Source organism: Prunus persica, chromosome G1 (assembly GCF_000346465.2).
Source record: "Prunus persica cultivar Lovell chromosome G1, Prunus_persica_NCBIv2, whole genome shotgun sequence".
Lineage (NCBI taxonomy): Eukaryota > Viridiplantae > Streptophyta > Magnoliopsida > Rosales > Rosaceae > Prunus > Prunus persica.
The window spans coordinates 22879808-22895512 of NC_034009.1; the positions used below are offsets into that span (position 1 = coordinate 22879808).

Sequence of the window (15705 nt, forward strand, 5' to 3'; positions counted from 1 at the left end):
TCTCTCTTGCTTGGAGCCCTCATGTCCATGGTGTTTTCAAGCTCAATATGGATGGGTCTCATTGAGTTGCTTCTACTTGTATTGGTGCCAGAGGTATTCTTCGTAACTCTCTTGGAGAATGGCATAGAGGTTTCGTTGTTAATGTGAGGAAAGGTCAAGTGTTGGAAGCTAAGCTTTGGGGCTTATTTTTTGGTTTGAAGTTTGCTGTAGATAAAGGCATATCCAACCTCATCATAGAGATGGATTATGCCCTAGTAGTACATTTCATTAAGCAGCCTAGCCTTCTTGGCTTTCATCCATCTACTGGGCTGATCTCCAATTGCTTGGGGATTTTGAACAAGTTTGAGAGTTAGGAGCTTTCTCATATCTATCACGAGAAGAATATTTTTGTTGATAGATGAGCCAATTGGAGTTATAATCTCGACCTGGGTTTGTGTTTGCTTGATGAGGCACCTATTTGGCTTGGCTCTTTGGCTTGGCTCGGTGCTGTTGGATGATTTGTTAGGAGTGTCCAAGCTAATGGACGGGAATCTTGATTTGATTATGATATGATTTACTTGCAAATTATATGTATTTATTCCTGTATATCCTCCTTGTAATCAAGACATTACTCATTACCTAATAGGAGATACGTTGTGTAATTACCAAATAAAGGCTCTGTATATATTTCCTATACTGTTTATCAGTTAAAAGCATCAAAGAGATTCAAATCCTTTCATGGTATCAAGAGCCTGAGACTTATCTTCTTCAATCCATCGTCTATTTTTTCTTTTCTCGAACCTGATAACTATCTAACCTGGCTTGCTCAGATTGTTCCCATTCTTCACAGCCGCCGCTTGCTCGTTTCGCTTCTCTGAATCAAAATCGTCTTCTTTAACTTTGCAACGATTTGCTCCTCACAACCCGTGGTGATTCTTCTATTACAGATTTTTCTAGATCGTATTCAATCTATTACCGATAACTTGGCTTTGGTAGGTGCTCCAGTTCATGAATCTGATCTTCTTGTTGTGGTTATGAATAATGTGGGCGCGTCTTTGGTGATCATGGTGGCTTCCCTAGCCGTGCTCTGGATTGTCGCACCTCGCTCTCTACTCCGCGTTTTGGTTCTTCTCCTGGCTCTGGGTCTTACGGCTTCTCGCAATATTCCTCTTCACAGCTGCGTCGTCACCAAAATCAAGATGTTCTTGGGCATCCTCCCTCGGGCCCTCATAACTCCTTTTTTGGGTCTCATTCTTTTCGTCGTGGGCCTTTGCAATGTTACAATTGTCGTGATTATGGACACATTGCTACTGTTTGTCCTTCCAAGGCTACTTTTGTGCCTGCTTCTCCTACTGGTCTTCAAGGCATGACTTCTCACCATCTGTCCCATGGTGGCACACAAAAACGGGTTGATGCTACTAGGGCTAACACCCACATCACCAATGCCTTAAGCCATATTTCCCTTGCTAGAGAGTATCATGGTTCCAACAATGTTGGAGTTGTGCTTGGTGGAACAGGTTTGCCTATTACTCATATTGGTCACTCCCGTATCTCTCACCTTAACTCTTCCTTTTCTCTTAATAATATTTTTGCCTGTCCTAATGCCTCTCTTCCCCTTATGTTCATAAATTTGCTAATGAGAACAATTGTTTCTTCACCTCTTTCCTTGATTGCTATTTTATCCAAGATTTGGCGACGGGGAAGATTCTTTTCCGGGGCAAGAGTAGCAATGGCCTATATCCGTTTTCCTTCTGACCAAATGAGTGCTTTCAAATTTTGCTTGATCGTGTTGCTTTACTAGGTGTTCGTGTTGGTCACTCCGTGTGGGACTTTTGTCTTGGTCATCCTGCTTCGTCTACTTTACAATTTTTATTTTGTGGAGTTCTTCAAATAAATCAATTTCTAGTTTATCTTATTATGTTCTCTTTGTTGATGATTTTTCCCATTATTCTTAGATTTACCCCATGAAGTTAAAATCTGAAGTTTTCTTTCATTTTGTAAAATTCAAGGCGTTGGTCAAAAATATGTTCTCTACTAAAATTAAAGCTTTTCAACCTAATGGGGTGGGATTTAAGGATTTTTTTATCTCATCATGGCATTCATCACCGTCTCTCTTGTCTCCATCACCTTGAACAAAATGGCTTAGCTAAATGCAAGCACTATCCCAGTGTCGATACTAGGCTCACTCTTTTGGCCCATGTCTCTATGCCCCCTTCCTATTGGGCTGAGGCTATACACACCGCTGTCTATCTAATTAATCTTCTCCCTTCTAAGTTACTTCGTCATAAATCACCTTATGAAATCTTATTTCACAAAGCCCCGAATTATTCTTTTTTTAAAACTTTTGGGTGTGCTTGTTTTCCTTACTTACGCTCATATAGTTATAATAGAATGCAGTTTCGGTCTTCTAAATGTGTGTTTTTAGGTTATTCTTTAAATCATCAAACTTATCGATGTTTAGATCTTTCTTCTTACTGTGTCTTTTTATCTTGTCATGTATTGTTTGATGAACTTTCTTTTCCTTTTCACAAGGCCTCCGCTGCTCTTGCTCTTGACAGTTCTCTGTCGTCCTCAACTAACCTGCCTTTACTTTTCCATGGTCCTAATTTTTCCACCCGCAGCTTTGTCTCCTCCAACGTCCCAAGCCCAACCCTCTCAACCGGCTCCAGCTTCTACACCTCCCGCTTCGTGTCCGCTCCTCCTCCTAGCTCACCACCTGTGTTGTCCCCTATACCCCTAAGTCTACCCTCTCCTCCCCATCCTGCCAGCCGCGGGTCACCCTGCCTGTACCTCCTCCTTCTTGTTTTTCTCAAACATATTCTATAGATCTACCCCCCCAAAATTGTCTTTCCACATGCCGTCCAAGTTCCATCTGGTACATCTTCTCCACCTTCTGATACTTCTTTGGTAAATGTATCCAATACTCATTTAATGGCTACTCGTGCTAAAGCTAGTGTTCGTAAACCTAATCCTAAATATGCGCATCATGGGCTGGTTTCTACTGATGATTCTTTTGAACTTTCATCTTTTTCACAGGCTAATAAGCTTAAGGAGTGGCGTCTTGCCATGGAAGATGAGTTTAATGCTCTTATTTGTGCAAGGACTTGGACTGTAGTTCCTCATACCCCTGCCATGAATATGTTGCCAAACAAGTGGGTTTTCCTATTCAAGCGGAATTCTGATGGCACTATTCAGCATTATAAGGCTCGCTTTGTGACCAATGGTGTTCATCAGCAACCTGGCCTTGACTATGGTGAAACCTTTAGTCCTGTTGCTAATCATTCTACTATTCGCCTTATCTTGTCTCTTTCTATGCAATTTCGTTGGCATGTTCGTCAGTTGGATGTTCATAATGTTTTTTTACATGGCTATCTTGATGAAGAGGTTTATATGCGCCAGCCCGTTAGCTTTGTTGATCCCACATATCTTGATCATGTATGCCCCTTATGTCGCTCTCTTTATGGTCTTAACTAGGCCCCTCGCTCTCGGTTCCACGTTTCTCTTCTCACCTATTTTCGTTAGGTTTTATTGCTTCTAAGTCCGATTCGTCTCTCTTTGTGTACACTCAAGGCTCCATTCACATTTATTTGTTGATTTATGTGGACGATATTCTTGTCACTGGCTCCAATCCTTCTCGCATCACCACCCTTATCTCTGATTTGGGCCATCGGTTCTCTATGAAGGATCTTGTCCCCGCCCACTATTTCTTAGGCATGGAGCTTCTTCGTACTCCGTCTGGGTTCTCTCTTACCCAAACCAAGTATGTCGTCGACCTCCTCAAGCGCGTTAACATGCATAAATCTAAACCTATGCCTGCCTCAGCTATTAGTGGCCGTCGTCTTAGCATTTCCGATGGGGATTCTCTTCCTGATCCCATTGAGTGTCGTAGTACAGTTGGGGCTCTTCAATACTTAACTCTCACTTATTCGGATATTTCCTTTGCTGTTAATTAGGTGTGTCAATTTAGGCATCAACCCACTACTGCTCGCTGGCTCGCTGTCAAAAGTATCCTTCATTATCTGAATGACATGCTCACATGGGTTATTCTATTCGCCTACCACTCTCTTTCTCAATGCGTACTCTGATGCCAATTAGGCGGGGGGCTATTGTGTTTACTTGGATACTAACTTAATCTCCTAGAGTTTTTAGAAGCAACGTGGTGTTTCTCGCTCTAGTACTAAGACGGAATACCGCCAGCTTGCCTACATTGTCACCAATCTCTCATGGTTCCATGCTTTATTTATCGATCTTCATCTTCTAGCTCCTTGTCCCAAGCTTTGGTGTGATAATATTAGTGCTCTTTCTCTGGCTTCTAATACGATCTTTCACTCTCGCACTTGTCATGTGGAGGTGGATTATCATTTTGTTTGTGAAAGGGTGGTGCAGAATGAGTTGCTCATTGCGTATTGTTCTATTGTTGATTAGATTGCTGACATTTTTACTGAGGGCTTATCACCTGCCCAGTTCTCCTTAATTTGGTCCAAGTTGCCTATGCTCCACCGCCCCGTTAGTTTGCGGGGGTGTAATGGACATGAATCCTTATTTGATTATGATATGATTTACTTGCCAATTATATGTATTTATTCCTATATATCCTCCTTGTAATCAAGACATCATTCCTTACCTAGAATAGGAGAACTATTGTGTAATCACCAAGTATTTATTCATATATATCCTCATTGTAATCAAGACATTATTCCTTGCCTAGAATAGGAGATACATCCTGTAATCACCAAGTAAAGGCTCTGTATATATTTCCTATATTGTCTATCAATTAAAAGCATCGAAGAGATTCAAATCCTTTCACAAGCTCCGTATGATTAGTTTAGTTTAGTTGGTTTGTTTTCTTGGGGTTTCACCCCTTGTTCATAAAAATAAATAAATAAATTACAGTTGAGATTATCTCTCAGAAACAAACGTCTAATGTTATACAAATTGAGACAGATTCAAATCAAAATCTTTCACTTCAATCATTTTACTTCTTAAATCGTACCTAGCTCCGCTTTAAGCCCATGCATCATCCAGGAATCATCACTAACATGACATCACAACATCAAGTTCATACAGAAGACAAGATAATTTGTCTGATGTATTATTATTATATGCATCATAAAAACCATCAATTTCTTACATAAAAAGATTCATTCACGTAGCAAATATATATTATAATATATTAGCATGTGATGGCTACTTTTTGCCTCCTTTCTTCTTGGGTTTCTTGTTCTTGCCCTTTTTCTTCCCCTTGTTTCCAGTTTCATTACTGCCAGAAGCCACAGCATCTGCTTGCTTAGACTTTGGATTTGACTCTTTGGATATGCAACTTTCCTCATCTGTATTGTGGCTGTCTCTGCCCCCGGCGCAATCATCACTCGTCTTATCAGATACAGCACCAGTCTCAAAAGGTTCCACCACACCAGAGTTGGATGGCAGGATCTTAGAACTCTTCCCTTCCTCATAATTGGAATTGGTTGCATGAAGCACACGACTGCAAGAATTATTACCTCCTGCTTCAACAGATGTAGCTTGGGAAACTTGTAGGACAGGTGGCCGTTTAGGAAACAATTTTCTCAGTATGTAATCCCTGGAATGGTTGGCCTTCATGTCAACAAAGATGACATCTGAACATAAGAACCTTGAACAATCGGACCCGAAACTTGCAATTACCAAAGTATTACCAATCTTCTGAAAAGCTGCAGCTAGCAGCCTCGTATTTATATTAAGAGATTTGTGTCTCCTCCCACTCTTAAGGGCGTCAAAAAATTCCCATGGCAGCTGCTCAATGATATAGTCCCTTCCCAGCAAATCATAGAGTTCATCTAGACCCATGCCAAAATTTAAATAAACCAAGCATAACACGACAACAAATCTCAACATGAGTTGAGAATAATTGTTCTTCCAATTTGCGTCGGTCTTTTTAATCCATTCAACCATATCCGCCTTATTAAAAAGACACCCCTGAACCACATAAATCACAAAATCAAGGATGTCAATTAAAGATTGTTGCACATCACCACCAACTATGGAACTTAAGTTGGTATCTTCCTCTTGGTATATGAGCCACTCAACAAAGCAAGAACTTGTAGTGATAGCATAACCCTGAAAGCAAGTTGCCCAAATCAGAAGGCGCTCTACAAGGTACAAAAAGCAACCAGGCGATATGTAATCACGAACCACCCTCCAGTTCGCATTATAAGTATCAACTAAAGCTCCATACAACTTCAACATTACAGACACCTCTCTCGGTTCTTCACTGGTGTTTCCAGGGCCAATATTCCCACATAGATTCTCAATGAAAGCCTTCCATGGCTGGTGGCAGTCCAGTTTTACCACAAGCTTCTCGTATAGTTCACTATTATTCAGCTTACCGGACCCGAGAATAACCATTGCAAGCCGTCCAATCTGCCCAAAAGACAGCACCTTCTTTGAGCTGGTGTACTCAACTATTACTTGTTTCAGCACATTCTTTAAAGCATCAGTTCTTCTAAGAGCAATCATGTTCTCCCTCAATGAATTCCTCCAATCCAAAGGAAATATATTCGCAACAACAGTATCAGTAGAAGACTTTACACATCTCTGCAATCTCTCGGTATCTTGATTCCTTAGCTTCAAACATTTTGATTGCAAAAGATATTCTGAGATCTCACAAATATGGGTAAGACACCTGCTTTGGCAGAACACTGCATCATCAGCATTTTTTATTGGAAACTTGCAAAGATTTTCAAGCTTCTCCAAAACTTTCATGCCAACAGAGAGCATTTCTGAACTCCAATAACTACGAGCAGCTGAGACAAGCTGGTGAACGCTAATGGAGACCAACTTCCCATGATTTCTAAAATGTCTTTTGTCCAGACCTCGAACCCAATCAGCATCAGATATGAGTAAGACATAGACTGGAGTAAGATTATGATACAACCTCCACACTCCTAAGTAATCCAAACAAAGCTCTCCGTACCTTCTGTAATCATTAGCATCTTGGTTTTCAAGGCATCCAAGATATTCAGTTATGAAAGCAATTTTATCCTTCCAAAAAATCCAGAAATATATCAGTGAATCTATAGATACCTGATTTTCAGATATTCTTCCTTCTGAACACATTATCAGATCCCCATCAACCAAATCCTTTTCCCACACATACTTATTGGCGCTTGAAGAAATATGAGCATCCAATATTTTTCGAGCAGATAATAATTCACCTCTAGTACTCTTATGCCTCTGACAAACATTCATATAATTTTTTATCAAGGCCAAGTTACTCTGCTCATTTAACAATATGTCAACCTCAGTGCAAACAAGCTCATAAAAGCTTTCTGTTTCATTCTTAGCAAATGACTTGGCTTTTGATAAAAGCTCCTCCTTTTGTGAAAACTGTTGTATGGGCCAGCCCTTTCTGCCATGTGACCAAAGAGAGTTTGCAAGCACATAGAATAGAATGTGTAACGATGCTTCTCTGAACTTGCCTGCCTTTCCAAGGAAACCAGCTTCGAGTAGAATATCGCCTTTCAGCTTCGCAATGTCCGCAGCTTCAAGATAGTTTCCAAATTCTTCTTCCAACAAAAGAAGCTCATCAAGGAGACCCAACTTCTTCAAAAAGTTCCGCATCAAAATAATCGAATGAAACGCTTTAACAAAGTTCATCATGGATCTCTTATCTTTCAACTCATAATAGTGGGATGCGCAGCTCTCCAGATATTCTTGTTCAATTTTATCTATTCCTTCACCTCTTCTGGCAACAACGCCATCCTCTATTGCATGCTGTTTCCAATACTTGATGTATTGTAAACCCATTTGAAACAGTTTTCCTTTGGAACAAACAGTGAGACACTCGAAGAAATAATTGCCCCTAGCATACACATCCGCAGCATCTTTATAGCATCCAGCTAGAGAAAAACATTCCCCAGCTCTTTCCAGATCAGGCACGCCACATTTATCCAAATAAATCCTAGCTGCATCAATAAAGTCCAGAGGTTTCAACATTAAGTGGAAGTACATAACATTACAGGCAGGGGTGCAAGATTGTAAATGATGGTGAAATAAAATCTTGTACTTGAAACAAGAAATACAAACTAAAGATAACATATGTTAAATAGTCATACCTGCTCTTTCATATTCGCCCAAATCAGAAAAGCATCTGGCAGCGGAATCTGCCTTGCCTATAGCATCAAATATTTCAGCAGCTTCCCTAAGAACGGAATTGGCCTCTTCAGGATTTGAAGTTCGCATACGGTCAGCGATAGCTCTAAGGCCGGCAGCTTTAGACCTTCTTTCCCAATACGTATCACCACCTCTCTCAAAGCACATTGTGGCCATTTCATAGTTATGTTCATGATATAGCTGCAAGTAACATTATGATGCTTGTAATGAAAAGAAGGATTATAATGATGATGACAATAAGAACAATATGAATTAAGCAATACTGCAACAAATACTTCAATTGTTTATCGCTCCTTTTCATCATCACTATTCATCTTAATTGTTGTTACAAGGAGAAAATTATGCAAACCTTAATTCCCCGTGATTTCCACTCCTCTGGACTGCTTGCAACTTGCATTGCCTGTGCGAGTGAATCATCCAGTTGCCTAACTTGTACAAGACATTTCTTCTTCCAATAGTCAAACATTGGTTTGGAGAGCTCTTCTACATTCTCACAAACCCACAATCTCTGTCTCGTACGAGTAACAGCAACATATAATTGCTTCAATTCAGAGCACAGGATGTTGTGCCTAGCTTCATTGAAACTTGGAAAGCCCTTTGGTAATGTTGAGTCAAGTAAATCTCGTTCCTTCATGTAATCATATATGACCCTCCATTGGTTTTTCAGTGGTGATGAGCCAAAAAAGTTGTACAAGAGTACGTCCTATAAAAGGGACATGAATGTTACGAAAAAAATAGAAATCAAAACTTAAAAAACATAGTAAATATTCAATATATAGTGCAGCAGCAGTAAACCATCATTTTCTAAGGTGAAGCCACAAAAAATTTTGCAAGGGAAAAGGAGAAAATATCAGATCATGCTACTCTGATAATAGATTCTCTAAGGCTTTTTAAAAAAATACCTGGAACTCAAGGCCCTTGCACTCCACAATGGTGAGGACAAGAGCATGCTTCCCAACAAACATGGAAACATCTTTCCTGGCACCATCATCTCGCACCAAAATAACCTGCTCTGCTCCAAAGCCAACTATATTTCCGGTACCAGTTGCACTATTTCCAAATATTTTTATGATTGCATTTTCATTTTCTCCAGATTCAAGCAAAACTGGAGCTTCCCCATAAATAAGACTGGTTTCAGGGTCTAAAACATCAATAGAGTGGGGAAAAAAACGATAAATCAGTTCAATAATGCTCTGTGATAACTTTAGTATACCGGCGTGGGTACGGAAATTTTGAGTCAAATGAAACATTTTTGAAATTTGTCCCTTTTCTTTTCTTTCTTCAAGCTTATTGCTTCTTGATTCCAACACAAACTTCTTGTGGAACAAATGTCGTATATCTTGGAACCGAAAATCAATACCCCTTGCAATTGTTTGTGCTGTATCCCCAGAAAAAATAAAACCCTCATCAATATTGTTGATGCACATATGTTTAAACAGAGCAATTTGACTCATTGTGAGATCTTGGACCTCATCAATATAAACAAAGTCCATTTGATCACCCCCATATTTTTCATGCCTGAGACGACGGTGAAGATCAATTACAAAATCAGCCAGATCAAATTCACCATTTTCCATCTTCATTTTTTCATAAGCCTGAAATATATCATATATTTCTTCTCTCTTTTGCTTGCTTAAATTGGAACCCCGGCCCTCTGACAATTGAACATAGTCGTCGCGATTGAGTTTACCATCACCTGCATCCATGGCTCCCAAACCACCTTTAATATGAGATATTATCTCTGTAAAGACTCTTGAAGCATCGAGCTTCTTTGTTAACTGGATATTAAAATGGGGCCAGTAAGATGAACTGAATCTCTCATACTTAACCTCCTTTGTCCTTATAAAGGTCTGCAAAGCAACAGATCTTGAACTTTGCAATTGACCGTGTGTAAGTTTTGTTGCATCAAGGAATCTTTCAAAGTATGAGTTCCCCAGTGTTCCATCTAGCATCATCAAGAACTTATGAAATGTTATGACAAGAGGGTAAGAATTGGGAGGAATATCATGAAATGAATCCTTGATATCCTTGAATTGGGCTTCCTCCTCCTCAAAATCAGCCATATCAATCAAACTCTTTTCAGTTGAATCACTTCCACCACATGCAAAACTGCAAATATACGAAAGTTAGCAACTTGGGGAACAAGAAAGAAAATTTCGCCTGAGCAACAGAAATAAAGATTCCTAATGTATCCTTCAAGAATAGTATTGTATCATGATTCACAACAGAATACCCTGCAACTAAACAAAAGGAAATAAAAAAACAGTATCTTTTTGTTGAATAATCCACGTACCTTTTTAAGTTTAAAACATGTTGCTTGATGGCAAAACACAGTTTAGGACTCACGGTCACAAAAAGCTGGTGTAGATTTCTTCCCTTAGTGGCTGAAGAACTCTGCTCAACCATGCTATTTTGACTACTAAGGCATCCTTGCACTGCCAATTGGTAACATTGTTCATTCTGAAACAATTTCATGGTTAAAACCGTGGTCTTCCCGGTTCCTGACCGTCCAACTATAAAGCTACTTTTACAATAAAGAATAATCTCCATTTCCTGGTCTGTGACTTCGAACGGAAGATCCAACTCTCTACCCTCACGGTCAGACAGCAAGTGATTTACTACACCAGATGACAAGGAGTAAAATTTCATGAGCAACAAACTCTCACTGACCTGTGAATTCTCAACATAACTTCTACCGTCAGAATCGTTATCACTGACTAAATCACTCTGGTTTTCAGTGACGCTAAGATCCTTGAATCGGACAATGTCCAAAGAGGGTGGCCAGCTCTTGGGAACTTCCAAATCACTGATCACAAATGACAACGAAAAGTAAAAGTTACTTTAGAATTTCAAAACATGATGAATTATTTGTATCTTTAGAATTTCAAAACACAAGAAGGCAAAACAACATACCTCTCAAGACATTTCTCCTTGCACCGATTGATAAAATCATCTGTATATCTTTTCAATATACTCTCTAGACGGTTTACCAATTTTGGAATATCCTCTAGAGGCAATAAGTCCCAAACCTTCAATATTTGAATGTATTTCACATCCTTTGCAATATCAGTTGTGCAAACAATGTATAGACCTTCAACCATATATTTCCTCAAGATATGTGAATAGCTTCCACAAATTGTCCCTACATTTGGCTTCTTAGGTCTCCAACCAGTGGAAAGCTTCAGCAAAAGATTTAATACAGACTTCTTTAAACGGATTGACTTCAGCTTTTTGAATGACTTCAGAAAGTTATCACTGAAAAGTACCTAAAAGTAATGGATTGGGGGAAGATCAAAATTTTTAAAATGAAATATATAAAAAAAGTTTTGAATGTATTTGATAGAAAGTCCAATATCAGAACAAATACTGAAAAGTTTGAGAACAGGGATTTCTTGGAAATTAAGGGGAGAAAAAATCTACAGATTACCTTCCATCTAGAACTTCTAAAAAATATGCTGTCAGGATTAAGCAAATCATCAAATTGGCCGAATTCTTTCTTCACCTCTAATATGGCCCCGGCCAAATCCTTGTCTTCATCAGCATTAAAGAAGCATTGACGACGTTTGGCATCAAGGACCAAGGCCTTCCAAACAGATTCCCTATCAGATAGAGTTATTTCATTTCCCAGAATCCAAAGGCAATGCCTAAAGTCATTAGGGAAGAGTAGTTATTTTCACCAGACTTATCAACAATGATGCAAAAACATACAAGTTCACATAAAACCATACCTAGCCCTTGTAAGAGCGACATTAACTCGTTGCGGTTTTGATATAAAATCAATGGATTGATGAATAGTAGATCGTACAGTGGACACAATAATTATGTCATCTTCCCCACCCTGGAACCCATCAACCGTCTTCACCTTCACTGTAAAGCCATCAATGTTGTCATACCTCTGTCGAAGTTTGTCCTGAACTGCAACTACTTGAGCAGCATACGGTGATACCACCCCAATACTGAGTTTCTGTTTTGAAACAATCCATTCTGTACCAAAAAAATTTAAGCTGAGAAAAATTATTACACGGATTTTAACATTTCTTACAGTTCAATCAACCTTATAAGCATATAAAATAAACCACACAGAAATCAAAATCATTGAAAATATTCAATTGAGAACATGAACAAGACTCAGCAGCTAGACATATGCATACCTTTGTACAGCTTCCACAGTATTTTCAGAATAATAGCAACCTCGACCATATTCTTTCTACTACGTCCATCCTCATCCTTCTCCTCTCTTCCACCAATTACATTTATAAAAGAAAAGGGACCAAACATTGACCCTGGAAGATAGTGTTTCTCATGGCTTCTTTTTTTAACATTTGGAGCGTCTAGGATCTGGTTGTTATAGAAATTTGTATTTGGGAACAAACTTATTGAGGGATGCATTCTGTATTGCATATTCAGAAGGTGTTTTGAGTGGCCCATTGAGCTCAACCTCTCAAACAAGCTTCTTGAAAAACCAGCCTCAACAGAAACCTATGGATGAAAACAAGTTAGGTATAAGCGCAAAGGAATAAGAAGTGGAATGAAAAATTGCAATAAGAGAAACGGAGTGTATATATATATATATATATATATATATATATATATATAGAAAAATGTATGACCAAGTACTATCAACGTACATTGCTGTTCACCGTAGCTGGTAACTGACATTCATCACCAACAAGAACAGCATGCTTCACACCTGGAAGTTGCAGGGGTATTGTTGATTCACACTCTTTCAATTGTGCAGCTTCATCAATAACAACAATGGTCAGTGGCTCCATTGCCACTCTATGCAGCTTATACGAACTCGACGCAGTGCAAAAAATTAAGGAAGCTCTTTGAAAACAGAATTCCATTAGAGCTTCTCCATTCCTAAAATTTGGAAGGTCAAGTCCACTAAGAGAATCCTGTAGAGTCCGTAATACTGAAAGGCATTCTTTTCTCTTCATGCACAGCAGAAATGAGTTATCTACAAATGACTCTGGCACAACTTCAACTTTTGAACAAGAGCAAAGGTGTTCCAATGCTTCAGAAACAATGTCACCATGCAACAATAATGATTCAATGGAATCAAATAAGCCTATGAGCAAAATCATGTTTTGGAAAGTATGTGCCAAAAAGTAATTCTTGGCTACATGGGTACAGAAGGTAGAAATGCAACGTCTTAGCGGTAATGCAGCAGAAACAAATCTATCTCTGAAAAATTCAACAAACGATATGCACTTCCCCTTGATAACTTGAGTGTCAGTTCTGCATTCTTTCTCTTTCATTTCACTAACAGCCTCGTGTTCTTTCTCATTGCTCAACTCATTTTCCAAGAAAATATGGTAATGAGAAACACAATCTTCAAGAAAACCTATCATTGAAGCGAAGCAAATACTCCAACCAGTCACTGGCCCCAAGCACTCAACTAGCCTTTTGACACGGTAATTCAAATATATATCTTCAATGTGTGGTCCAACTTTGAGTCGCTCCTTATTCCCAAATAGAAGAATTTCTCCCAAAGAATTGGACTTTGCTTCAGTTACCATCTTTAGAACACAAGAAGCAACTTCAGTTATTGCAACGTTCGTTGGGGCACAAATTAGAGTCCTACAGTTAATCCGTAACAGAGTAAAAAGAAGCGTCGCTGTGGTTTTAGTTTTTCCTGTCCCAGGTGCACCCCATATAAGTTGCACGGTAGACTTGGAATCCCAACGCAGCATTTCAAGGCAGGCCAAAACTGCCCCGGTTTGGGACTCATTCAATCCTGATGATGAACTCTCAACTAACCACTTATCCCGGATGTCATCATTCACTTCAGAACAGAGATAATTGTTTTTCTGAGCCTGTTACCAAGCATAAGATTTGCAATCACCCCAAAAAATAAATGTCAATTCTGAAGTATAATAACAGATATTCCCCCTCCCCACTCCACCCCCTCCTTTTTGAAAAACCCAAAGGAATCATAACATTGATGTGGCATGGGAATAAATTGACGGGAGAAAATATGTCATTGCATAACTGGAGTGTCACAGATAAACACAGGAAAGAAACTTTGATCCAAAAGATAAAAAGAAGGAAAAGAAAATGCCATTTTTCTTGTTAAACTTTAAAGATTATTATATGTAGTTATGAAAAGACACTGATATTTGGGTATGATCTATGATGTGTGGTGAGTATTACATTATATCTTGCATCATGTAATAGGTCTCATTTTAGTGAATGCAATGCGTTACGAAACCTAAGGTCTTACCACAGAATCGGTGCACAAAACTTCCTTGATAATCTTCCGATTTCCGGACATGAGCAACGCTTTCCATATTCTGCTATTAGGAATTAAATTCACCAGGAAAACCAAAAATAGTGATGTATGAGTGATTTCTTTGGATGCCTTGACTCTAAAATAAAGAGATGTACTGTCAATGTCATCCTCGTCCTCATTTTCTGGGACATTTGTGACTGAAACAAAAGCCCAAGAGGACCTCCCTGTCCCTACCCTTTGTAAATCAGAAAACGTTTCGGGTTTGGCATCTGCTAAGACAAAAAGATCCCCGGGCAAAGTTTTGTATGGTTCCTTGCCACGATCATTGAACCTGTTTCTCCAGCGATCAACCTTGATATCATATACATTTTTCCCGTAAGGGCCATAAGGATTGCATTCTTCACAACCAACAACTTCAGCAGATGGTGCTCTGTCAATGGTTTCCATACTTGAATGCACCTGTGCTCGAGTTTCTTCCAATAGAGGATATAAATAAGAAGAAAAATAATGCTGAACCGAATCAAATGATTCAGGGATTTTTTGCACCTGAAACAGTACTAATAAAAGTTCAGACTAAGTCTGGCAAACCTGTAGATAACATTATTCATGAGAAAACGTTAACAAACTGGATGAAATAATACCTGCTTCTTATAAAGATTTTCATTGAAAATGTCTTCAAGCGACCAAGAAAACACAATATCAGTGATACGGTCTGTTCTAGCTTCCATCATCTCCTCTCAGTTACTCACTCACTCTCTCTCTCTCTCTCTCTCTTCCCCCCCACAAAATACCTCCCACACTTGGCTTACACGCATTCAGTGTTAAAGAAAAGCATACATGCTTTGGAACCCAGTTCACAAAAACCCACTTTAATCTAGATAAAAGGATGTTGGATATCTTCGCCACGAAGCTAGTAGAGAAAAAAAAAATTATATATATATATGATCAGTGTCAATCATAAAAGAAAAAGGAACAAGGAAAAGAGAAGTTTCGGAATCTTGTAAAGTTGTAATAGAACTAGCACTGCCATCATGCCATGTGTTGAAGTTCAAGTTCTTTTGAACTTTGTCCCCTCTTGACCATTTGACCTTAAAAAATGAAGAAGTGCATTCGTCATGACGTCATAGGATGACGTAGGGATTTGTTTTTATAAAAAGTGATTCATAAATATAACATTAAAAACAAGAATATGATTTCCACACTCAAACACCCTTTTGTTTTTTAATACTTTTTAATTAATTTTGTCCTTACTCTTTTCTATATTCTATCTTATCCTTTATTAATTTCTTTTTACTTAACTTTTTATATTAGTTCTTTTTCTTTGTACTTAATTTTCTAAC

General features: G+C 38.8%; 1 protein-coding gene across 1 annotated transcript; it reads right to left on the minus strand.

Moving 5' to 3' along the window:
* Window positions 4849-15229, minus strand: LOC18791962. The gene is made up of 12 exons (XM_020554930.1): window positions 15007-15229; window positions 14357-14911; window positions 12759-13949; window positions 12282-12609; window positions 11859-12114; window positions 11558-11774; window positions 11044-11396; window positions 10424-10936; window positions 9033-10239; window positions 8480-8833; window positions 8073-8310; window positions 4849-7922 (listed from the first exon to the last, which is right to left on the minus strand). The coding sequence occupies exons 1-12, from the start codon at window positions 15094-15096 to the stop codon at window positions 5167-5169; spliced, it is 8058 nt and encodes a 2685-aa protein (XP_020410519.1). The 5' UTR covers window positions 15097-15229; the 3' UTR covers window positions 4849-5166.

Coding starts and splice junctions, on each gene's coding strand:
- LOC18791962 (XM_020554930.1), bottom strand. CDS start 15,096: ATGATGGAAGCTAGAACAGACCGTATCACTGATATTGTGTTTTCTTGG. Junction 10,937..11,043: donor AAGGAGAAATGTCTTGAGAG/GTATGTTGTTTT, acceptor ATTTGTGATCAG/TGATTTGGAAGTTCCCAAGA. Junction 10,240..10,423: donor CATGTTTTAAACTTAAAAAG/GTACGTGGATTA, acceptor GTATATTTGCAG/TTTTGCATGTGGTGGAAGTG.